Genomic DNA, 24,904 nt, shown 5'->3' on the forward strand with positions numbered 1-24,904 from the left:
GAGAAACCAGAGAATTTAATCAGAAATCTGAAGTGAAGCATGTAATCAGAGTATCTGGTGGTGGGGACAATAACAATGACTGTTATGCTTTTTAATTACCTCCTTTGTGAGTTGAAGGTGATTTGATATGTTTAGGAGAATGATGGCCTTTTAGAAGTGAAGAAATAACCTATTTTCTCTGCCTTTCATGGTATAATTTACATTTACCTCACGGTCTTCATAGATAAGATGGCAAATATTGTGTAAACACTCTTATGTGTTGGTTGACCCTGGTTTTGTAAGGAATTCATGCTTTTCAAATGAACAGTTTCTTTCACTAGGTGTTTTTAATAAATTGTACTTTTTATACCAGTAAAACCTAGTACATCACTGCTAATGGAACTGACATTTGCAGTGGCCACATTTGTAAGATTTTGAACTGTCTGTAACATCATGAGGAAGGGATTTTTCATAGTTTCACTATTCAGGATGAGCCTTTGCAGCTATAAATTATCGCAAATCAACTTAAACATCCATTTCCAGCATAGGGCATAATCTTAGCCTGATCAAAACCAATGCCAGAACTGAATTGCCTGGAGAGTTCTTATCTATAAATAGTCAGCATTACCACATCAAAAGTTATCAGCAAACAGTTAATGGGAGCAGTGGCCAAAGAGTTTGGATCCTAATACCTTTAATATAGCATTAAAACATTGTCAGTGGAGAATGTTACACATTGTGAATTCTGTTTGTGTTAAAAGTAGGATATGCACATTACCTGATATGAGGTCATCTGTGCTGCTTCTTTGAGGGAAAGCAGAATGTCTCTAAGAAAGGAAGTAGAAACAGGAAAAAAGCAATTGGTTGCTCTTTTCTGCCGGCATAATAAATGAGATTACATCTTCAGACTGGTCCTGAATAGTAATTTCTTACTTTAAGTAGCCACATTTCATTATCAATGACAACAGTAGTTGCTTAATCTGTTGTAACAAGCTTAAGAATGTGTAAGAAAATATCTTTAGATGTCCCCCAGCCCTATCTTGCAATAAGGAGAGAGGAATCCCAGCTGCCTTTTACACACTGCATTAATGTTTCTTCCTTTGTGAGCAAGCTCAGCCCCCACATCCTGCAGATACTAGGAACATGCATGCCTTTCCCTCTAGCTTTGATATACATACTTCCCAGGAGTGGAGTTTCTGTATTAGCTTCTTAGGACTGCTCTTTAGTAAGGCTCCTCATAGAAAGAAAGTCTCTACTGGAAAGCTGATATTACTATCAGTATTTGCATTTGACAGTTGTCACTGAAGGCAGGTGGCAGTAGGGGAAGTGACCGTGTGCATCACCAACCTCATCCCTTACAGAGCATCCCATCTTGTCCAGGAATGGCAGCATACCCAACGTCAGAAGCAGTACTCAGGAGAGTAGTCCTGAGTAGTTCCCTTATCCAGAATAGAGAAGGTGAATGCTCAAGGTCTGTGCTTCATCCTTTTTCTAGGGAGAATCAGCAGTTAATTTCCACAAGCTATCAAAGAGTTTTGAGTATAAGCTGGGTTCAGTTTATCAAGCAGCTACAATAGATATTACTGGAGTAAACAAGGTGGCTATTTATCCACCTGTTTTCTTTCTGAAGATACAGCCATGCACATATGCTTCTCGTCCTTGTCAATGCTTACCACTTATCTATCTGAGAAGGTACCAAATCTTAAGATGGAAGGAAAGGTCCTTTGTATCAATTTCTCTGCAAGCAGTGGGCTTGATTCCAAGCGAATTTTTGCTTCTCAGGAGCACCCAGCCTGTTTTACTAAAATGCCTGAATGATCTGAAGCGTGAGGTGTGATATCTTTTTGCCACCTAGCAAAATTCAGCAGACCTTTTGGAAGGAAAGCTGAAAGTAATGTGATTCTTCATGGGAACAAGTTATTTTACAATACCAAGGACTGCATGAAAAATCAGCAATTGTACCAGATAAGCCTGGGGCTTTCTCAAAGTCAGGACTGTGATTTGCTGACTTGCAGTCCCACTGTAATTTGAGATTCACATGGGACACCAAGGAGGTGCATGTGGTGGGGGGCTTTTTATTTGTTTTTACTTTTCCCAATCATGCAGGGAATTCAAGAGTAGAGTGGAACTTCAGAGGAGAGTAAGCAAAAACATGGAATCCTGGGTCATTAATGAGGAGTAGAATTAATGACTCTGTGTCAAGACTATGATTCTTCTTTCAGTGCTGGAGAACTGAAGTTAAAAAGTGAGATGGAAATACAGGTTTTCACAGCAGTTATTGCTGGGTTTTTTAATTATAACTGTTCAGTTTGCTTTAATCTGTGTAAGGAAGAAACTTAATTACCTTTCAGTCCAATCCTCCCTTTTTTCCTGCCTAACCTTAATTTTTCAGGTGAAACTTGTAAGCCAAGATTAGTGTATATGCTTGATTTCACAGCCTGCAGAAGACTTTGTTCTGACGTCATAGACTTTAGCTGTATGTAAATCCAAAACCATTGTTCTTACAACTGACCTTTCCAGTTAAAAGAACCTTGAGTTACACTAGAGATCCACAGCTCAGTTTTTATCTGTGAACAACTTTTCTCTGGAGCAAAATGGATTGGAAAACTCAAGAGTAATTTGAAAATGAGTGGCTGTCGACTTGACTCAGATGAGACTGACACATCAATTTGTGACCATCTTTAAGGAATCAGTCTCATTACAGCACTGGCAAATACTGAGTTTCCTTGGAATTTCAGTTGCAGCATAGTGCTGACATTGAACTGCAAAAGTTGTTTGGTGTGATTTTGTGTAGCATTTCTCATTTGAGGTCAAACCCAGGTCTTGTGAAGAACATCTCTTCATCCTCGTCTGCAAAGGAGAAAATAGAGAAACACAGATCTAGTCAGAATTCTTGAGAACTGAAAGTTGGTGTTTGTACGTGAGTTTGCTCCAAGTCCCATCAGCTGTGAAACATTTAGGTCAGGTTTGATGAGGTAATAGGGTTTGATAGGGTAATTTTTTACATCTGTAGAGACTAAGGTTAAGGCTTCCTGTGGCATGATTTTTGTTCTTATCAGGCACATGCTGTTGAAGCCAAGTGTTATGACAGTTCCCTCTTGTAGTGCAGTGTTACACATCATGGTGTGTGGTCTCTGAGACCACAAGAATAAACCAAGAGTATGTGTGAGAGTGTTCTGCCTAGGCTAGAGCCCCTTGGAAGTATACCCAACCATTCTGTTTCCATGGAAATATTAAATCAGTCTACAGGGTGATCACCTTCATGACTTGGGCTGTGTGTTTTCCACCTACAAGAGCTAGTTGTGATCAGTCTCCACGTGTCTACTGGTTGAGTCAAAGCCTTTTTGGGCAGCAAGAGTGATAGAGCTGACTCACATAAGTACACTTTCTTGTAATGCAAGTAAATGTGAGTCAATCTAGAATTATTTCAATAAAAGCAAGGATATAAACTACAATTCTGCTGTAAGCAAAAGAAAAATACATCAATAGAAAGCTTGGAATTCAATTATAATGTTAAAATGCTAGGTACCTTTCTTTAGAGGTGGCTGACTGATTTATGAAATTGCAGAAATCTGCCATAAAGATGTCTGAAAACATTAATTTAAGTCTCTTGAAAACAAGGGGATCTTAAAAGTCTCTTGAGATAAAAGCTCTGAGGTAAATGCAGGAAATCAAGCATATTATTTATGCTGGAAAGAGAAAAGTACATCACATCTGCACAAAGCCTCATTTGAATTTTGCTCTTACTGTCAGTTCTAAATAGAAAGCACCAGGTATTACAGATAGCTAAGTAGGTAATTTTTTCCCCTTCTTTTGCAGATGAGTGAGCAAATAATGAAACCATTTTTTTATCTAACAAAACCTACACAAACATGTTTATGCCAAATATTTTTAAAACTCATACTGTTTTATAGCAATCAACTGTTGATTTTGCCTTAAGACTTAATATTTGCATTTCAATCTGAACTAAGTGGTTTGAGAAGTCTTTCAGTCTGGGGTTCCTACATTCTGTTCCAACAACCCAAAACTTTTGGAGAATGATTTTGTTGGAAGGCAATGTAAGTTATGGGTGAAAATGACAGTGGGTAATAGCATAGAAGGTCTTCCAAAAGCAAGAAAAAAATGTGAGTTAGAAGAAGGGAAGGAAAAAAATCCCTCTTTGGATAATTCTGCTGAGAGAATGAATCAGAATGGTTGACCATGATGTTTTTGATATCACATTTCTACAGACATTCAGAACTAAATATGGTTTGAACTGATGAGAGGTTCTCAGTGATGCAAGAAGCTATCTATTGTATCATTAGCTGTTTTATTGTTCATTATATTAGCCTGTTATCTTTAGCTGATCTCCTCTCTCTTTTGTGTAATGGTATAGGACACGTAGGAATGTCTCAAAGCTGCACCAGAGGCAATTTCAACTGGGCATTAGGAAGCATTTTTTTTACTGAGAGTGTGGTCAAACATTGGAACACCCTTTTTAGAGAAGCCTATCAGTGTTTGAGGCATTCAGACAATGCCCTTATTAATTTGCTTTAACTTTTGGTTAAAGCCTTGAAGGGGTTGGGCCATTGAACTAGATGATCATGATAGGTCCTTTCCAATTGAAAACATTGTATTCCATTCTCCATCTTCCATTCCCTGGCTGTCTTCTTTCACTACTTGAAAGTTGGTGTGGATGAACACATCAAGATCCTTTCTGGAAAAATGGAACCACTAGTTACTGTAAATAACAAAAAGAAGTCTAAAGGGATTAAAATTATGTTACCAAGCAATAGAGTAGTGTAAAACTTTGTGGTATTTAGTATGGCAAGGATGAGAGTGTGAATGAAAAAGTATCACTGTGTCCAGAGAATGCCTCCTGCAGTAGAGTAGGCAATGGGTAGGAGATAAATATAAGGAGCAGGAGAATAATGCAGATGGATCTATTCATGAGTCTGGCCTTGATTCTATTACCAGAAAATGTTAACATGGCATATCTTGGAAATGTCTATTTATCTGTAGCAATTATAGACTGATAACTGGTTCACATAGCAGTGTCTGTGATTATTTGGATGTGTCCAGTTCCTCCCAGCTAACCTCTGCTTTACTTGGGCAGAAAGCATTCTCAGGATTACTTCTGAATTAGTTTTCTGTCCAGTCCATTGCTTGGTTTTGGAGGAAGAAGAGGGAAATCTCTTGGGTTTTTTTTTTCTGTAAAGGAGTTATAAAGCCTCTGACAGCCAGACCAGGAGCCTCACTGGTGTGAATTGTCATATTAGAAAGGTAAGGACTACTGAAACAGTTCTTAAAACAACACCTTGGCAGCTGACTGTTTGATTGCTTAGTATTTTATTTTCTCTTTAGCTCCACAATTAACTGTTCCGTTCAGTAGTGTTTGTCGCTGTGCAGTGCATTACCATTGCCTTGTCCCCAAGGAGTTGCCTTCTCTGATGATATCAAAGCTGATTATGCAGTTCAGACTTGCACCAGATTTGCTTGATGAAGCACAGATTAAATGAATGTAGTATTGGTGGTGTGTCTTGCTGTGTCACTAAGAACTAAAAAGGGGCCTTGGAAATGTTATGCCTTTAGAGGGAAAGGACAGATAACTCCTCCTCCCCTTTTTCACTAAACAATTGGAATTGATCAGTTGTAAAAATGAAAATACTTTTATATTTTAAAAGCCATTCATTTGTTTGAAAAGTAAAAATGATTTATGTGCTTCAGAGTGGAGAAATTATCGAGTTTCAATAGAATTGTTTGCTATCCTGTGCTAATATATATAACGTATTACTTCAGTACACGTAATTATAGCTGGGTATCTAAATTTGAACTGTTAATTATCTTTAGCCAGTAATTTCATGGAGGATAATCATATTTCCTTCTATATGAAAGTGAACATTTTAAGCAACAGATGAGTTACAAGCCATAGGTTTTTGGCAGTAATTGCTGCTACTCCCCTATTTTCAAGATAAATCTCTTAATTAACAGCTGTATGGCAGTGTCTCTCTGAAATATTTCATCCTCTTATAGAAGAATCCAGGGAAATAAGCAATGGATTTCTAAGATATGCAATGAAAAAAAAAATCTCCTTTGAGGTTTATTTGCTTTTAAATTCAAACTGTAAGAATACCTAGGAATGGTTGTGTTAAATGCTTTTAGGTCTTCTCTGCCATATTTACCTCTCGGTACTGAAGAAAAAAGGCTGTTTGAATTCATGAGGGGCTTGTGAGATGAATTCTTTAATGTTTAGTTTTCCAGCTCTAATAGTAAATCAATTCTTGCTAGTCTGTTTGAGGTTCAGGTTGTGTATATGCCTCAAGTCTAACTCCAAAACATTTTTTTTACTGAATTTTAAAAAGAAGTGGTTTTGAAATGTATGCTGTCATATCAGTGTAAAATAGTGTTCCTCATTGATACTTATCCTACCTAGCAAACATATTCTGTGCAGTCTTTTATACTGAAGCATTTAATGCAATCACTTTTTTTTAGTGGTAATGTATAGTAATATATCTTCTCCTTTTCTCTGCACGATTACACTAATCCCCACTCTATTGTGTATGCCATAATGGACAGCAACTTTAGTTTTTCTCACTTCAGAGGATCTGGACTGAATTGGAAGTGAAGATACCCCTTTCCAGTCCCTCATCTTCTCAAGAGAGCTATTTACAAGTTTGGAGCCCAGCACTGAATTCATGGACAGTATTAGTGTAGCTGTGCAGCCTCTCCTATTGGTATCTTGCTGCAATTTACTGCTTAAACTATGGTTGTAGGTTTCAGATTGCTTTCTTTTTTGCCCCTACAAACTCTTCTTCTTTATGTAAACCCCCTCAATAAGTTTGTCTTGCAAATGGTGGGTAGATCAGGCTTCATTGCCCTGCACTTTGCAGTGTAGCAGGAATAAATAAGTTTCTTATTCCTGCTGCATCTCACAGCATGAAAACAGAAGCAGAGATTGTCTGTATAAGCCTTACTGCTTTTGCTGTTTATAATCTTGAGGTTTGCCTAGCTTATTTTCAAAGTATTTAGGGTGATTAATTGCAGGTAGTACTAACACTGGTGTAATCCAACAAACTCCTGACACCGCCTACCATGCTGCATCATGTGTGTGACAGAAGCATTCTAATCCTCCACTGGAAAAAGTTGTAAATGGCATCATTAACTGAAGAAGGCAGAATCTACTTCTGGTTTCTTGGTAGCAAAGAGATGCACCCTGAGACCTCATTAAATACTTCAGGTGTAATGAAGTCTCTTGAAAGGGCATGAGATTAAAATATGTCAGAAAAAGCAAAAAGTGTTCATGAAAATTCACTGTGACAGTCTGGCAAAACCAACCTAATGATTAATAGTCTGGTAACTTGCTTCTCAGATAATACAGGCTTATTTTTGTTCTAGCATGTCTCTGTCTCCAGTACCTCCTTGTTTCCCCAAGTCCCCACATACACTTCTGTTTTGTGATGTGCTTTTCATGTTGCTTCTGCTAAACTGTCTTTGTGAAGTGAAATTAATGAAGTGAAGCCAAAGGGAAGGTGATTGACTGTCCCACTTGGAAAAAAAATCTCAATATTTTGCCTGTGATCATAAGCTCAAAATGTTCCTTGGGTCTTGTGCTTCTATAAAGTCCTCTCTGAACTGAATTTCAACATTAAAATTGATGCAGCCATTTGATATCATAGTTTCTCCTGGAGGAAAGAGAAATATTTGAGTCTTTGAACACTGTGAAACTGAAAACATTCACCAGTATCCCTAGCTAAAATTGCAGTAGGGTGCTGTGCAATTGCAGTGATGAATAGTATGTGTTTGCATTTGGAATATATACAGCAATCATGGCAAGTAGAAAGCACTACAAAGAGAGAAATCATTTTTTTTCTGATCGTTGCATTGGCCATTTGAATGGTTGTTTTGCAGTTTCATGATTGTTGCCACTTACTTGAGCTCAAAAACTACTTAGTATAAAGAAGACATTGTATGCTTCACAAAGCATCCATTAAAACCTGAGAAGGTGAAGATCCTCCTGAGGTAGATTAATTTCCAGAAAACACATACAAAAGCAATTACATTTGTAATGAATCATTTACTTGGGGTGCTTTAGGTCAGATTCTTGTTCAGTTTCTCACTTTATGCATTTCAACTTGGTCATCAACTTGGTCTGTACAGATAAGCTTTTAAACTCAGCCTAGATCCTCCATCTGGAGAGAGTCAGATATCTCCAGATGTTATCATCCTCTTTGCTTTTCCTGTGATCTGTTGTTTTAAAACGAAGGTGATAGAAGTGAACTGCAAGATTGAGTCTAATGTAGTTTTATTTTTTCCATTAATGATAACACCCAAGAAGCAGCTGTTTTTTTTGACATGCTTTTTAAGTATCACTATGGTATAGTTTTAAAATCTACCTTTTAACAGCAGTTCTAGATAACCCATCTACACAAAGCAAGGTGAAAGGTTTCACATGGTGGTGAAATTCTGCACCCTTTGGTCCAATTGCAGGATGAGGGCTTAGTGCCTTGAGCTCTTTGGGCAGAAAGCATGTCAGATTTTCCTTTTTTGTTGGAAATATGTAAATAAACATCCTCAGATACTTCATTTCTCTTCTATGTCAATAGGTGCTTGTAACAGAGTGTACAAACAGAGTGCATACATTCTGCATGTACTTGATTGTTGTGAAGCAGGAGCAGCACTACTTGTAGGAAGACTGTTGGAGAGCCTTACTGCTTTTTTTTTTCTGCCTACATACCAGTGTTTATTTCTCTTTGTATTGTGTTTTACTGAGTCAGAACCTCAGATGGAGACAGCCCTTGGTGAACGCAGTTTACAACATGATCATGGTTTTGTCACTAACAGCTTCATTGAGTGGTCAGTATTACAAGTCCTCTTGTGTCTGAGATAATTCTTTGTGACCCTCTATATATCACACCATTAAGTATGATCCAGTTAGCACCAGGAAGTGTGTTTAGGTAAAGTATAATGTTTAGAGAAGGTTGATTGATGCCATATGTAAGTGGTATTCAAAAGACTTGTTCTAAGAGTGGTAATAGAGAATCTGTTTTGATGGGCAGAGAGAGACAATGTGCTTGCTCTCTACCACCCTACTGACTTGGATTGGAGGGCAGAACTTGCAGTACAGTCTCCAAATGGTTTATAGCCATGTTGCAAATAAAATCAGTTAGACACTTGTGCTGGCAGGTCTACATAACTGGTTTTGTCTGCATGATGAAAAAGTGAAACAGTCTAAACAGGTATAAAAAAGAATGGAAATAGATCTATTTTTTCACAAACTAGTATTTATTTGTGATGGAGAAGCTATCTAGACACCATTAATATTATCTGGAGAGTGCACATTATTAAAAATCCTTGGCAGATAAGAGCTTGAAATAAAATCATATAGATAGAGCAAAAACATGTGAATTCCAGTGATTCCTTTAGAATCATAGAATGGTAGAGGTTGGAAGGGACCTTTACAGATCATCTAGTCCAAAACTCAACTTTAACAAAACTCAATATTGCAAATACTTCCTCTCAAAAATTATTTTCCTATTTCCATGAGTAGCATGCACTATGAATCTCAACTCCCATGGGAATCTATTCAGATAAGTACAAAGATTTGAAATCCAGGATTTTTAACTGGTGTTTAAATAGCTCCATTGGCCCTAAACCAATTACCTGATGTTACCAGCTTTTGCAAATGGAAGTGAACAATAAGAAGACAAATCAAATATTGCGTAATGTGTTTTCCTGTCCTTTCCTGTCTTCTGTCCCCTTTAAGTTAGCTTATAACACCCATTCCTGTAAGACTTAAATTTTCTCTTTTAATTCTAAAGTTTCATAGAATCACAGAATGGTGGGGGTTGGAAGGGACCTTTGGGGATCATCCAGTCCAACCCCCCTGCAGAAGCAGGGTCACCTAGATCAGGTCACATAGGAACATGTCCAGGTGGGTCTTGAAGACCTCCAAGGAAGGAGCCTCCACAACCCCTCTGGGCAGCCTGTGCCAGGGCTCCCTCACTGAAACACTGAAATAGTTTTTCTTATATTTAAGTGGAACTTTTTGTGTTCCAGCTTCATCCCATCAGCCCTTGTCCTGTTGCTAGCTACTATAGAAAAAAGGGATGTCCCAACCTCCTTCATCTCTTGTTAATTTCTTAAGAAACCACAGCTGCCTTATTTAAAGAGAACAGTTCAATAACAACTTTCAGAAGGCAGAGACAGAAGCAGCACAAGCCCTGAGCTAGGGCATAGACCCTGGCTCTCCAGGAGGCTGGTTTCATCCTTGACAGAGCAAATCCCTTCCTCTCTCTGCACTTCATCTTGCTTCCTCTGCCTTTGTATCTTTTGTTGCTGACCTTTATGGACTCGGTGTGTCTGCATAGCCCTTTGGGTAATGGTAGCCTTGTCTCAGCTGAGACCTTACAGAGATGCTACAGTGCAAATATTCCATTTGCTGTCCTTTCAAATGTTCACAAAATCTACAGTGTTTTGTCAAGCTTTGACAGACATGTGACTTGTCTCGGGAGAGGCTGTGGCATCAGCTCTTTGATTTGAGTTAGCAGCACCAATTATTTGAAATGTCTGTTTGATTAATCCCTTTCTTTTTTCCCAACACTTAAAATCAATTGAATATTCATGCCTGGACTTTGCATCAACATCTACCTTGAATTAATGTTGTTTTAAACTAAATCAGACTGATTTGCTAAGTTTCATTGGTGTCTGTCTCAGAAGAGGGCTGTTGGTATTTTGTGTTGCTCCTGCCTTCTTTATATAGAGAGTAATAGTTTCTTACTATCTGGGAAGTAACCAGCTTAGTAGAAGCATTTGTGTAGATCAGGAGCATTGCTTTGCTGATTCTTTGGATTCTATTGTCTCATGCAGCATGGTAATTTTTATTATTACAGTATGCAGTATGTAATGTTTTAGAGCATGTAATATGTGTACGTGTGAGTTTGCTTTTACTTGGTGATACAGTGATGTATTGATTCTAGCTGGCACAGAAAAAAAGTACTCAAGTACATTCTCCTGATTGACCAAATCTTTAGTGTAAATATCACCTATAGGCCCAGGACTCCTGAGGAATGGATTGTTTTTAATAACGTTATTGACTGACAACACACTCAAAATGCAGCCGTCAAGCAAAGTTGCCTACATGGAGCACACAGTAATTGAGTTGTCTTGGAATAATTACTTACATAATGAATACTGCCACATTCCAGAGCGTTTCACTGGTTATTCCATGTTCTTTGCTGCTGACTCTGCACATATTGGGACTGTTGGATCAAGCAGCTCTTTCTGAGCGTGCACGCTGCAGGGTAAGATAAATCAGTTGTACAATATTGCAATGTAAAGCTGCTCTGCAGAATATTAGTTTCATAGCCACAAGCTAGAGCATCATTATATTCCTGAGTTCCTCTGGTGGGGTGTGTGTGAGTCCCTTTTCTCCCTGACCTTGAGTTTAGAGGAACATATCAACCATCTAAGGCAAAATCTGCCTTTGTGTCTAGATCAAGTGTAGGTCCTGCTGAACTTCTGTATTTGTTTGTGAACATGTCCTTCTGAGAATGTGGCAGATCCTGAAAAACACAAATTCTGGGGAAATAATTGTTTACAACTATCACAGGTGATAAGTGACATGTTGCTGCTGTCCACCACACTGACAATTGCTAGGAAGATTGCCAGGCAAATGCTAGGAATCATGCATAGGACTCTGTGTGAACTGAACACCTGCTCTGTTGTTGGGGCAATATTTCTTTAAGCCCTCTAGATTGTCTGAAAATGAAGCCACAAAGCTCTTGATGCTTCTGCCTGGGAATACTGTCTTCAGCTTTCAGTTTGTCTTCTAAAGCTCTAAAAAATTAATAACTTGAGCTGGAAAATGAAAATATAACTATTTGACAGTATTAATTCCAGGGTTGCTCTTGATAATGGTTATTCAAGACAGACTTAGTTTTACTCAGTCCAGTTACTCAGCTGGAAGATGGAATGGTGCAGGTGGTACCTATTCTTGCAGCCTCAGATGAGTTTATACATGTTCCTAGTTTCAAAGGTCTGCAGAATGGATAACCCTATGTCTGCCCACACCAGGTGTGAATGTGAGTTGGTAGCCATCAAAAAACCCAACCCTATAAAAAACCTGCAAATCTTTTATGTAAAAGCCAATGGAACAAAATTATCTAGTGCAACAGGAAAAGCACCAAAGAGAGCAGTGTTGTTTTTTGGCATATTCCAGTTGCAAGTGTGAGAAGCAACAGAGAAAGTCCACGCTGGAATGAAGAAGAAAGACTTATTTGTTGTTTTAAGGGTGTCAGTCTACACCAGGTACTCAGAGTTGCAGGGGATGTTTGTATAGATGGTATTCAAATTTTGTGAGCTGCATTGTCAGGATCATAGTTTATTTTTCTATAGCCTGGTGTTCTTCCTATGCATCTCCCAGCCTGTCACTGGGTAAGACATGTACTCCTAAATTCAAGAATATGATGATGCAGGAATGTAGAAGAAAGAATTTATTCTTGTCTGGTACATAGTCTGAAAGGTAAAGCAACTTTATGTACTTTTCCAAGGTCTGTACACAAGCAGGCAACCCAGTCTGCAAGAAATCTTTTATTTATTCAGGATTCTTTGTTACATTTAAAGTTTGCCTCCTGCTGTCTTCTGACAGGTACAGGATCAGCGCTGGTTAAAAGGGCTTCTAGGAAACAATATCTTTGGTACAGTGGTTTGATGACAAATCAGCATTCTGTGTTGCTCTGCCACAGCCAGCCTCAAGTGATTTATTTGTGTGTTGGAAGATGAAATGCAAATCTTTGGTAATTATGTTCAGACAGCTGGCTAATATAAACTTATGAAAGCACTCCATTGTATTGTTAGCTAAAATTGACTATCCCATAGATTTATCAGCAGAACACAACGTAATTGTCACAGCTAGCATTTGGGAACACGGGAGGAAGGGCATTTGAAAAGCCCTGACAGGAGAGTAGCAAAAAAGATGCATTTCTGACGCAGCACTGATGGTGATTTTACCATTAAATTCACTGATAGCAGAATCAGAAGAGAATTTTGCGTTATGAATGTCACCTCTTACTGAGGTGCTTTGATAGCCCAAGGATAAAAGGCATAAATGTAGTCAGAAAAAGGATTTCAAATGCTTGGATAAATATTTATAGTCTTGCTATCTGTGGTTTATGTGCATATGTTCTGTTTCGATCTCTGCAGTAAGGAGCAACACTGAGCATGAATGACGTTTGTGGAGAGAACAGAAGATGTGTTTCAGAGAGCTACCTGTTCTGTCACAGCACTAATTTTCCTACTGAAAAAAAATAAGTTAAAAAGGTTTTCTTAAAAATATACAAATGCATATTAGAAAAAACCCCATCTAGTATCTCTCTGGAAGGTGGAAAGCTGCAAGAGGGAAGAAATTCAGTGCAGAAACTTGGTGTCTGACTTCTGTCATCGCTGCCGGTGGTGCATGAACCTACAAATCTCATTTAAATGTAATTAAGTTTCTGCTTTGAGCCTTAACTTTTTAGAATAGGTCTAAAAGCAGGAAAGGTGTGCTGAAAGTTAAACATGGAAGAGCTTTTGTGACTCGAGTTAAAAATGTGCCTAAATGCTTAATTTAATCTGGAAATAAAGTCAGGGATTCTTTCCACTGCTGGTGTCTCCCCCAGAGGAGAAAGGTAAACTGCTAAAGGGAAACGAAATTCAGTTGCTATTGGAGAGGTGACTGTAGAGGTACCAGAATATTTGAAGACATGTCAGGTTATGTGAAAGCTGAGTATGTCTGAGAAGGAAGTTGATTTGCTTTGCAGTGCTCACCTATCTGATTGCTTGCATTTGCTGCATAGATGACAGCACTGCTGTGGAGTACAGATGTATCTCATGGATCTTGTGGGATCCTTTTCCCAAAGAACTGTGGTTTTTTTTAAAGGTTGTGAGATGATGATTGCTCTATTATAAAAACAAACCAAGGCAACTCTTTATGTAGGCAATGATCTATATCCTTTTAAAATACAAAGTTATAACAGCATCATTTCTATGGTTACATAAGAATCACCATTCAAATTATGAAACTCTCTCAATTTTTTGCAGATGGGTCTTCTCAACTTACTTTACCTCCTAATATCACCCTGGAAAGTCCCGAGGCTTCTCCACAGTACAAGGATCTTGCTGTCAGACCTTAGTGGATAATACTACATGGTGTTAATGACAAAATGCAGTAATTATGTCTTTCTTTATCAGTTGCATTTTCAGGCCTTGGCTTTACCACGTTCTACTTAGCTGGAAAGTTGCACTGCTTCACGGAAAACGGCCGAGGGAAGAGCTGGCGGCTTTGTGCAGCAATTCTGCCCCTCTACTGCGCCATGATGATTGCCCTGTCACGTATGTGTGACTACAAACATCACTGGCAAGGTGAGCCATGGACATAACCTTTTTCTATTCTTGCCTTTATTAGCCTTGTACTTGCTTGACTTTTTTCCTCATTAAGTCACGATGGTTAAAACACAGTAATATGCTATAGATTTTTCTTCTTCTTTGATTGATGCCGAGGGTTTTGACACCTGAAAATGCTGCAGGGGCCTTTTACTGTTCTGTATTTTTATGCATGCAATGTACATCATCATATTTATGGACAAATTTGCATCAGTGCCATATGTACCAATGTACATCAGTGCCATAGCTGCTGTCTTGGATGGATCCACCTGTAGTAAAGAGTAAATCTGTGTGTGTCCTAGTCCTTGCCTACTGCTTTTCCAGGTACCTGTTGGGTACTTGAGTGGCTCTGTTGGATACAGGGGAAGCGTCTAGCAGATTCTCACAGAGGCCACCCCTGTAGCCCCCCAATGCAAAAACCTTCCCATACAAACCAAATGCAAAGGCATAGTGTTCTGTTGGTTCCTCTCCATAGTTTCAATTATGTACAGCATAGCTCTGTCCCACTAAGCACTTTCATATCTCATACAGCAGTCAGCATACCAGAGCAAGACTCATCCGTGCTTTTCTTTGCTCTGTTTTCTGTGTTTATGCAGCATCCTCTTCTCCTCTAGCTGCTTAATCACCAACCATTAGCCTTGACACATTCCTTAAGAAGTCTCCTGGTTTTCTGCAGACACTTTGTCTTGTTACAGGGCTCTTTACTCTTCTTTGCTCACTGATACTTAGAGTTTGAGTGAGGCTCCAACACAAAGCTGCTGAACATGAGGTGCGTGCCTCACCAGGCTGGCAGGAGGGACAGGCAGCAGTTAACTAATCTCATGCTTGATGTGTGACACTTGGCTGATTTGAACTCTCCGTTCAAGAGAGAGAAGAGTCTGAATGAACATGAGTGGGAGTGTACAAGTTCACTCTCAAGTCTGGAACATCTGTTTACAGTGTCTCCTGTCTCTTGCCAAGAGTAAGAATTATTTATGTACTGAAACATGTGCTATGAGGCACATTAGTGTGGTGTATTTTATATATAATAAAAGGAAATTACACCCAAGGGGTTGTGACTGTGTCCATTGCAGCTGCTCATATATTTATCTTTGAAGTTTAAGGAGATGGAGCTGAAAATTCAGCTTTTCCAAAGCTAAGAACAGTGCTGGCCGACATTATCCTGCAGGTGACATATCTTTTACCTGAAAGAACTTCATTCTCAAGGGAGAGACTAGTTCACTAGTAATATTCAGCACAGAAGCTCAGATGTTGTCTTTTATGCTCAGCAGAGTCAACTAATTGTGTTAAATTACTTACAGTGGCTTGGTGATAGAGTCTTAACTATGCTGTGGGGAGGGAATGAAGACCATCAATATGACATCCAAGACTTAGCACACTGTAGGTGAAAGATGGAGTAGAGTAACCTTACATTAAAAAGCCATTGAGTGGGCTCAGAACGTTAATATTATGAGTACTTTATGTTCTCCCTTCAGTTTGGCTGGAGAACGTAATGCTCAAGAATGTTGGTTAGGATATTTCATGATGAGTCCTGAATGTATTAACTGCTTTTAAGTCCTTAGATCTCTGTATAGGCTTTTAACTCTGAAACTGTTAACTTTCTCATGAAATAAGAGGAAACTTTGTATGAAAAAAGTAAAGATAAATACTGAGGGTGAAAGAATATCCTTTTTCCTTTATGGAGAAAGGGAAAACAAAAGGAAACAGACTGCCATGGGCACAAGCAAAACACAGAATTGTCTTTTAAAAAATGAGTCAAAATAGTTGCCCATGTGTTTGCTTGTTACCCCCAGTCAAGGTCAGTAAGCTAGAAGTCTTTGTATAGATCATGTAGTGAATATGTATTACTGTGGTGCCCAAATGGAGACCTAGAGTTCCATTATTTGCATGTGTTTTCAAAGAAATTATCTAGGCAAGTTGTTGGCAAGTCTTGCTATGCCGTGGAACTTACAAAGCACTAGCATAAATCTTTGTTTCTTCACAATGCAAAATAGTAATCAGAGCCATGACCTCATCGCTGAGCAAAATATAAAAGCAGTTGAACAGTATTGAGTCAGCCACAGGTAATCTGGGAATTGCAACCAGCATGGGTTTATAGAAGGTGAATCTTGTCACTATAACTAAATTTTGTAGAAGTTGATTGATGCTCTAATGGTAAACTACAGAGAAAATTCTTGCCCTTGGTTTGTTTTGTATTGTGACAGTTTGATAGGGACAGTCTGACTGGTACAGCTTCCAACATGGGCAGGATAAGCTTCTGTCTGCTTGCAAATACTGTGGACACACAATCCCCTTTTAGAACCTCACTTGAGTCTCTATTACAGTTATTTGTGACAGATTTTTATGGCCTTTTGCTTGTTTTCTTGCCCAAGCTATTCTCATCTAAAGGCTTCTCAGAGTCCCGCCCATCTGATGGTTAACGAGTCATTTATTACCCACTGAAAATTGAACCACACATCCTTTGTTCTAATATACACCAAGCCAATAAACTAAAACATTTAATCTGTATTTAAGTATTGTAGACAAAATTAGTTTGTATTGATTTGCCCTTCTTTGTCATTAAACTCAGTGATTTTATTAACACTGGGGTTTCTTTGTAACTGAAAGTAAAATGCAAACACAGGTATGTACAGTTGATATGGTGCTTAGTAACTCTAGTTAAAAGAAGCCATGGTCTCAAATCATATTCTAGGCAGTGCTTTTTGATCTGGCACTTTAGCTGCTGTTTTTCCTGGGGGTACTTGGGCAAAGGTAAGGAACAGACTGTAGTAAGTGCAAGAGTTTGAGGTATACCTGTCAGTGGGAGAGCTCTGGGTGCTGTAAGCAACATAGTACAGCTGTGGTGTTCATAAATGGGAAACCTGGTGCTGATCACTGTAAATCATGGCAAACTGGAAGAAGATACATGAGCTGGAACATTATGAATGTTTAATGCCCCATGTTCTATTCCCCTTGTTCATGTCCTGAAATGTAGACAACCATCTACATTTTGAGTATTCAGAACGTTGGAGATGCTCCAAACAAAACACTGGTTTTGTATGTCCTGTGTGATTGTGGTATTTGGCTCCAAATTCTTTGTCATAATTTGAAGTCCACATTTCCTGGGATAAAACACTTCCCCAGGACAACCAAATGTCTTTTATTTACAGTTGTCACTGCTGGCTGACCTTTCCATTGTAACAGGCTTCTGGGTTTGTTGCTTTTCTTATCTAGATGCTTTCGTTGGAGGGATCATTGGCCTCATTTTTGCTTATATATGCTACAGACAACACTACCCTCCTTTGGGTAATACAGCTTGTCATAAATCTTATGTCAGCCTGCTAGATCAGAACTCTGTGAAGAAAGAAGAGAGACCTACAGCAGATAATGCTACTGGCTTGCCTCTGGAAGGAATAACTGAAGGTCCCGTATGACTTCAAGAAATGTGCAGAATGAACTTTTAGCCTTCTCATATTTCCTCCAAACTGGTCTCTTAACACAATGTTTCTTACTGTAAGTGTGTGGGTTTTTTTTTTTTCCTTCTGTTTCTTTCCTTTTTATAAAGAGAAATATTTTTTTTTGATGTCATAATATCACCATTTTAAATGTTGCTGAATTATCCACTTTCAGTCTGCTGAAAACAGATGGGCTACTTGAGGGAAAGAACATTAATAAAAACAATCCTTGTGGACAATGGTTAAGAGAGTAATTTTAAGACGATGTGGTTGAGAATATAGTAGATCTGGAAACAGATTTTTTTGAAGTACTGAGTATTTCCTAGAAAGTTCTGGTTGTGTTCAGCACTCATTGATTTTGATGGGTGGTGAATACACACAGCACTTTTCATCAGGTGTTCAGCATCAGCAACAGGACAAGGGGTAATGGGATGAAGCTGGAACACAAAAAGTTCCACTTAAATGTAAGAAAAACTACTTTACTGTGAGGGTGAGGTAGCCCTGGCCCAGGCTGCCCAGAGGGGTTGTGGAGGCTCCTTCCTTGGAGGTCTTCAAGACCCACCTGGACATATTCCTATGTGACCTGATCTAGGTGAACCTGCTTCTGCAGGGGGGTTGGACTAGATGATCTCTAAAAGTCCCTTCCAACCCCTACCATTCTGTGATTCTATGATCTATTGTGGCCAGTCTTTTTTCTTAATATAATTTGATCAATTGGGGCATCATCCTTGTGTTAATCTTTTTGCCTTCTAACATGAAAAAAAATATCTCCACATGCTGGTAGAAGTTCATAACAATCATCAAGTTTTGGTGAGGTCATTCCGAGCTACTAATGATCAAGGAGCCAAAAGGTAAGAATGGTTTAAGTGTTTGTGAAAACCAAGCCTCACACGTTAGTAGTTCCACAGGATGATTCTGCCATTCAAGAAATTCCACACTGTTGAAGTTATCAGCTTACTATAGCACACATACCCATAGGATGGATTAGAAACTTGGTATTTTGAGAGCTCTTGCAGTGATTACCATCAAAACAAAATGAAAGAAAGAAGAATGTGACATTTAGCAAGCTGAAGTCTTTAAAATCAATTGCTAAAAAATCCTGAAACTCTGAGGATAAAGAAACACAGTGTTTTCTGTGAGTCTGTGTCCCATGTTCATTCTTGTGTAGTGACTCGCTGCAGCGTTGGTGAACGAAAGAAATGCAAAGATTTTCATTTGTGACTTTGGGCACAAAACCATGAATGGTGGTCTCCAGCACTGTTAACACATCCAGAGGAATGCTGGAGTCAGTTTTCAACCAGACCCATTCCACATGAGCATGGTGTTTGCAAAGTCTGGCTTGGTACCTGAATTGAATCAACTCACCTGAATCAAACCACTGTTGGTATGGAGAAGATTCTTAGGTGTATGACTTCAGTTAATTTATTATTGGTAGGATCCTGTTTTGTTATGTATTCACTATGCAGTATACATCACATCCCTGTGAAATGATGTACCTTTGGGTGTCAGGATGTGAGATTCCAGGATTTCTTTTCTTAGGCATCCTATGAAAAATGCAGGCAAATGTTCCACATCTTGGCAGTTGAACATTTCTTAGCTGGAGCTGCTGGTTAAAGAGATCAAGGTAGCATTGATCAACGACCGTTATTATGGTGCTTTAGACTGGAGGAGACTGCTGCCATAATTATAATTTATGTATTCCTGTTGGAATATGTATTGGCCTTGTAGGCATTTTGTGATTCAAACAGCTCAATGTCTTTGTGTAAGGCTTGGCATTTACTTTTCTCACAAATAAGCTTTCTAGAATTTTTTGGGAAGAGTTATTTCCTGATTGGCAACACTTGAATTTTTATAGGATGCAAGTAAAGTGGAATCCCTTTAAAAAGAAAAGTAATCCCTGTGTACAAGAGGGTGCAAGCTTACTGTGTATCAATTTATATTGTATTTGGAAATAACTGGAAACAGGAAATGACATTAAAGACCAGAATATAATAGACATGAACCCAGGAGGGTTCTGTAGAAATATAGGCCTGATCTACTTGTGAAACTGATACCAGTTTGACTGTGTCAGCTAGAGGTATAGGACTTTTTTACTGACAGTTCCAGTATTCTGAGCTCAAGACTGTGGTTACCCAAACATAACTGGTTTTGCTGGTGTATTCATGCTAATTCACAAAGCAAGCATCAGCAAAGCAAAATTATTCTGGCATTGCATTTGCACTGGATTTGACAGAACACTCCTCTGGTGTAATTGATATGTTATTCTAGACATCCACACAGCTTAGTAGAGATTTAATCTCTTACCTATAAAGTTTTTAAACCATCCTGCAAAACTCTGTAACAGGGATACCATTTTCTGTTACTTCGTATGGGAGGATTAATGACAGCCCTGGAGTAAGGGTATCACATCTTTACATTGTGTATGGCTCAGCCATTAGCTTTTTCTTTCAGCAGGAACCCTAGTCTTCCAGGTTATATGCAAATGTTTAAAAAAACCACATGAAATCCAAATGAGAAGTTTAATACTGATGCATAGAGCATTTTGCATGTTTTTATATAGATCTGGCTTATTCTCAAAAATGAGTGGGGCCTCCTAACTGTGCTGTACACATGCCCAGTATTTTAATGGCTTTTGATACAAAACAAGCTGTCTTCTTTGGGCTGGGGAAAGCTTATAGACTCCTGAAATGAGTAGTAGCTGTTAAAAGATTGGAAGATGAAGTGTAATGCAGCATAAATACTTACATTGCAAGAGTAATCGGTGAACTTTGCAAAGCAGCAAAGAGTGTTTTAATGGGCATAATTACATTGAAAGTCACAGACAATGTAAAAGCTTTGATTAAATGTAATTAAAGTTATGAAAGACTTAATGAAATGAAACTTGTGGAGGCATCTGTAGGTGCTGTAATTACCAGTGCAAAGTCAGTGCAGGGAAGGCATTTTTGTGGATCAATGTATTTTAATCTCATGCTTTCTCAATGTGAAGGAAATGTAATGTTGTAATGCACCAATAAAACAACACATGAATGTGGGTTTGTACATCTGTGTGTTATCTTCTTTTTTAGAAGAATGAAAGTTACCAAGTTAGTTTCATTAATGAGCCACGTGAAGTATTACAAAAGACAAGCCCTAATGTGACTGCATGATTGATAAACAGCAGCAGTTCCAAAAGGCTCCTTCCTTTAACCAAAGTACAGTCAGACCTTCATCCAGGAAAAAAATGTCCAGTGTAAGTGTGCAAGGTTGAAATTTGGAAGTATTTAGCCAGTTAAACTGCAGCAGGTCCCTTTCATCTGTCAAGTTCCACATGTCAAATGACACGAGGAGTGCCGTATTTAATAACAGGTGGGGTTAGACTAGAAAAGGAGAACAAAATGTAGTTGAACACTGCAGACATATCCTGAGACCAAGAGACTGTGAACCAAAATGTCCCCACAGTGAACATGTATCTCAGGCTCAACATGTATAAAGTGAAAATGCCAAGATTGGGTGGGTAATTCCTGGTATATGGGATTGAACTGGGATTCCTTTTACAGCTGCTTGGCACATTGAGAACTGCAGAGTTTTTGCTTAAAGCTGCAGAGATGGCCAAGCAATCAGCATTCAGGGTGGATTTGAATCTTGCTTGAACACAGATCACTATACCAAAAAAACCTCTGAAATGATGGATGCTGAAGTTACAGCAAAAAGTATTATGCCCATTATTATTTTGCTGACGGCTTTTGGAAAGACTTTCCAAAGGGAAAAGCGAGAGGCATTTGGGGGTAGCCCACATTCTGCAAGCTGGGCAGCAAGGTAGGAATGGGGAATGAAATGCAAAGTCCTTAACTTAGTGCTTAGATGAAAACAACACAGCAATGCATTTGATCAGTTCATGAGGATTGCAGAGTGCCAAGCAGGAAACACAATTCAAGCAGCTCCATAAACATTAAACCTCAGGACTGAATTTCTCTGTTAGTTCCCTAAAAAAAGCTCCTGAATTCACTGGTGCTTTTACAGCTGTCATCCCTTATTCTGTCGACCTACTAGAATTTAACACTTGATATGAATACTCAATTCACATGGCCTGAAACAAATTTATGTCCAGGAGAAGATGGGCACAGGAGGCTCTGTTTCTCATTCCAGTGTTTATTTGCTTTTGTTTGGCTTCTTGCTCACAGGTATGTGTGAAAACTTTTTAATTGCCTCCCCATGTCATCTGAGCTCTTTCAGGTCCTTTCTTATTTTTTTTCATCTCCAGAGCAGCTGGAAGAGAGATGTTTGTTGACATCTACACAGACCTTTTCCTGGATGGCTGCCCTAGGCAAGCCTGTATGAGGAAACATTGTGTTTAGATCTGCACACTGGAAAATCTCGGGAATAGAAAAGGCTGCAATAGCTGCACTTCACACAAATAAGAGAAACTGAGACCTCAGAGAAGCAGGAGTCATAGTGGGACTAAACATAAGTTAACAATGCAAAAACACTGAAATAAAACCACTTGGAACAATCAGAATTAAACGCATTGTATAATAACCTGCTCCTAATAATAATAACCTGATTTATTTAAACCTTTTCCATGGAATTTGTCATTGACAGTTACTTCAGATGCAGAGAGGAAGATGCTGTTCTTCTAGCCATGTTAAACAGATTAAGTTCTAGGGTGTGAAAATGCAGACCAAACAATTCTAGCCTCTTAAGTGAAGCTGTGCTAACATGATTTTTTTGCAGACTAGGGGTTTGTGTAGCATCTGCCCAGCCATTACATCAGACAATATTTCACATAGATCCAAAAAGCACTAAGTGTTCATGAGACTGAGTCTGGGAAATCCTATTGGAACTTCTTTTGAAGTTTTCTTGTTCACTTCACGTGTATAAATTTGGGAAAACTTCAGGGTTTTAACATCCTTGCAAGCTAAAACAGCCCTAAAAAACACAGATGCTACAGATGGACCCCTGGAATCACACACCTGGCTCACCCAGCACAGGTGTGTCTTTCTCTCTGACATCTCACAATGTTCCAAGTCCTTTCAGCTCTTCCAATGCTGTTTTGGGCTTGTTTTGGGGGAGTTTCTGAGAAAAACACAACAGAAACAGGCTCTTCCTGACAGTTTCCATCCATTTGACATCAGAAACCCGTGGTCCGTGGAGTGCCTCAAAGAAACAGATGCTGGAAGGGAGTTGAAGAGAAGGACAAAGGTCCCAGAGAAGAGAAAGGAAAGAAGCAAAAAGGAAACAAAAGAGGCAATGAAGACTGTTTCCCAGCATGGGTGGAAAAAATCAGAGTGGTTTTCAGGGTCAAACAGCAGGGTACAAATCAGGATGCACCAGCCAGACAAATAGGTACTGAAGGTTTTCAGCCAGAGAGTATTTGATGAACTGATGCTTACACAGTGTAAAATTAAGGTCCTCTACCAAAATGAATGCAGTTGTGCTGAGTCCAATGTGAACTCCAAGTTAGGTGATTATAGTGGAAATGGAAAAGTGAAGCAACAGTGTCATTGTGGGCAGACAAATTGCTCACATTTGAGAGATGCTGACTTTCAGATGCCAGCATGTGCAAAAAGTGAAAACCAATCTTTCCTAACCACAACCCTTCATGAACTTAACTGATGCCTCACACAAGTGAAGGCACTTGTTAAATCATGTTAAAGCCTTTCCTCAGAGTGGAGAGTGAAGGGTGCTGCCCCAGACTCGACCCCAGTATTAATTACAGTATCTTTCTCCCCAGAAGTCACCCATCACATCTTCACTTCAGAAAGTGGCTGCAAATGCTTCACTGCCAGGCTAATAGTGCTTTTGGGGCTGAGACAGTCTTCAAGTAAGAGTGTTTGTAGCCTTCTTGGTTAGGAACCACTAAGCACCATTGGGGAACTGTAAGAAGTACAGATTTCCACACTTGCTCTTTGGAGGCTGTCAACCCACTTCTGTCAAGTATCACTGCCCATAGTAACAGGATTATCCTCAAATGTGTGGTTTGTTCCTTCCTAATTTGTCTCTTTTTTAATTCTATCCTGGGCAGAGAACCTCACCCCAAAATGCCAGAGCAACTCTTCTGTTTCTGGGAAGTGTTCTGATGGAAAACATTTCCATTTCTAATCAGTTTCTTTTTAGCATCAGCTGCAGTCCTCTCTTGATTAATACTAAAAGAAAACTCCTGTGCTACTAAGCCCTAAAAGAGATGAGCACAGCTGATCTGAGTACCCAGTTCAATGGAGAACAAGCATTGCTACAGACACAGCCAGGCTCCTGCAGCAATGTTTCATGAGTGAGCTCCAGGAAGGGACAGGGAGCCAGCCTCTGTGTAAGAAGAGATGCGACAGGAACTCGTGCCTAGTAAGTGGATTCACAACTATCAATGGAGAGATGAAAACAGCTTCCTATTCTATTTGGGAATTCCTAAGGTAAGTGGAAATTAATTAATTTTGAGTGTATTTCAGCTGGGACTTTGCCAAGTTTATGACTGCCCAGTTTAATGCAGTGAAATAGAGCGGCTTTGTGTTGTGGCCAAAGGGCTGGTAGAAGAATTGACCCTGTTCCTTGATGGCCCTTAGTGTGTGGAAGGTTTCTGCAGCAGGGGAACTTAGAATTGATCACCTAGTGAACTTTTTCAGCTTCATATATTTTCCTAACTCTTATTAAGTGGAGAAGCAGCAAGGTTTGTGGGTTTATGCTTGTTCTTATTTGCCATGAAGGAAAGGCTAGCTTCTAACCTGAAAGGTACTGGCTTATGCTCAACCAAGGCTCTGAACCTCCTTCAGCTTTACTTTTATGGAATGATTATTCTGAAGTAGTCAACTAGTTTTCTGAAGATGTATCTGTATTAATGCTTATGGTGGTTTCTAAGGAGTTCCACAGAACTCCTCAGTGAGTAAATACACACTTTGCCATTACGTTGTCCTTGCTAAAAACTAAGAGGAGAAGTTACACTGCTTCTACTACTATCTTCCTATGAAACTATAGTCTTAAAAGGGTAGTTTATTGAGTTGAATGGCACTGGTAATGGCTATCCAATAAGAAGTATTCATACTGCAGTAAATACAGCTGTGAAGAAAGAGGCTTATAAGTTAATTAGTAATGAGTACCTCATTAGTAATCCACTAAATACCTAGAGA

General features: G+C 39.0%; 1 protein-coding gene across 1 annotated transcript in view; it reads left to right on the forward strand.

Moving 5' to 3' along the window:
* Nucleotides 1-17,789, forward strand: part of PLPP4 (phospholipid phosphatase 4) — a 50,943-nt gene extending 33,154 nt beyond the window's left edge. Inside the window, exons 6-7 of the mRNA XM_062001903.1 lie at nt 14,185-14,355; nt 17,590-17,789. Of these exons, the coding sequence (XP_061857887.1) occupies nt 14,185-14,355; nt 17,590-17,789 (371 nt within the window). The remainder of the gene's footprint in view (nt 1-14,184; nt 14,356-17,589) is intronic.
* Nucleotides 17,790-24,904: the final 7,115 nt, after the last annotated feature.

Source organism: Colius striatus, chromosome 8, assembly GCF_028858725.1.
Source record: "Colius striatus isolate bColStr4 chromosome 8, bColStr4.1.hap1, whole genome shotgun sequence".
NCBI classification, from domain to species: Eukaryota; Metazoa; Chordata; class Aves; order Coliiformes; family Coliidae; genus Colius; species Colius striatus.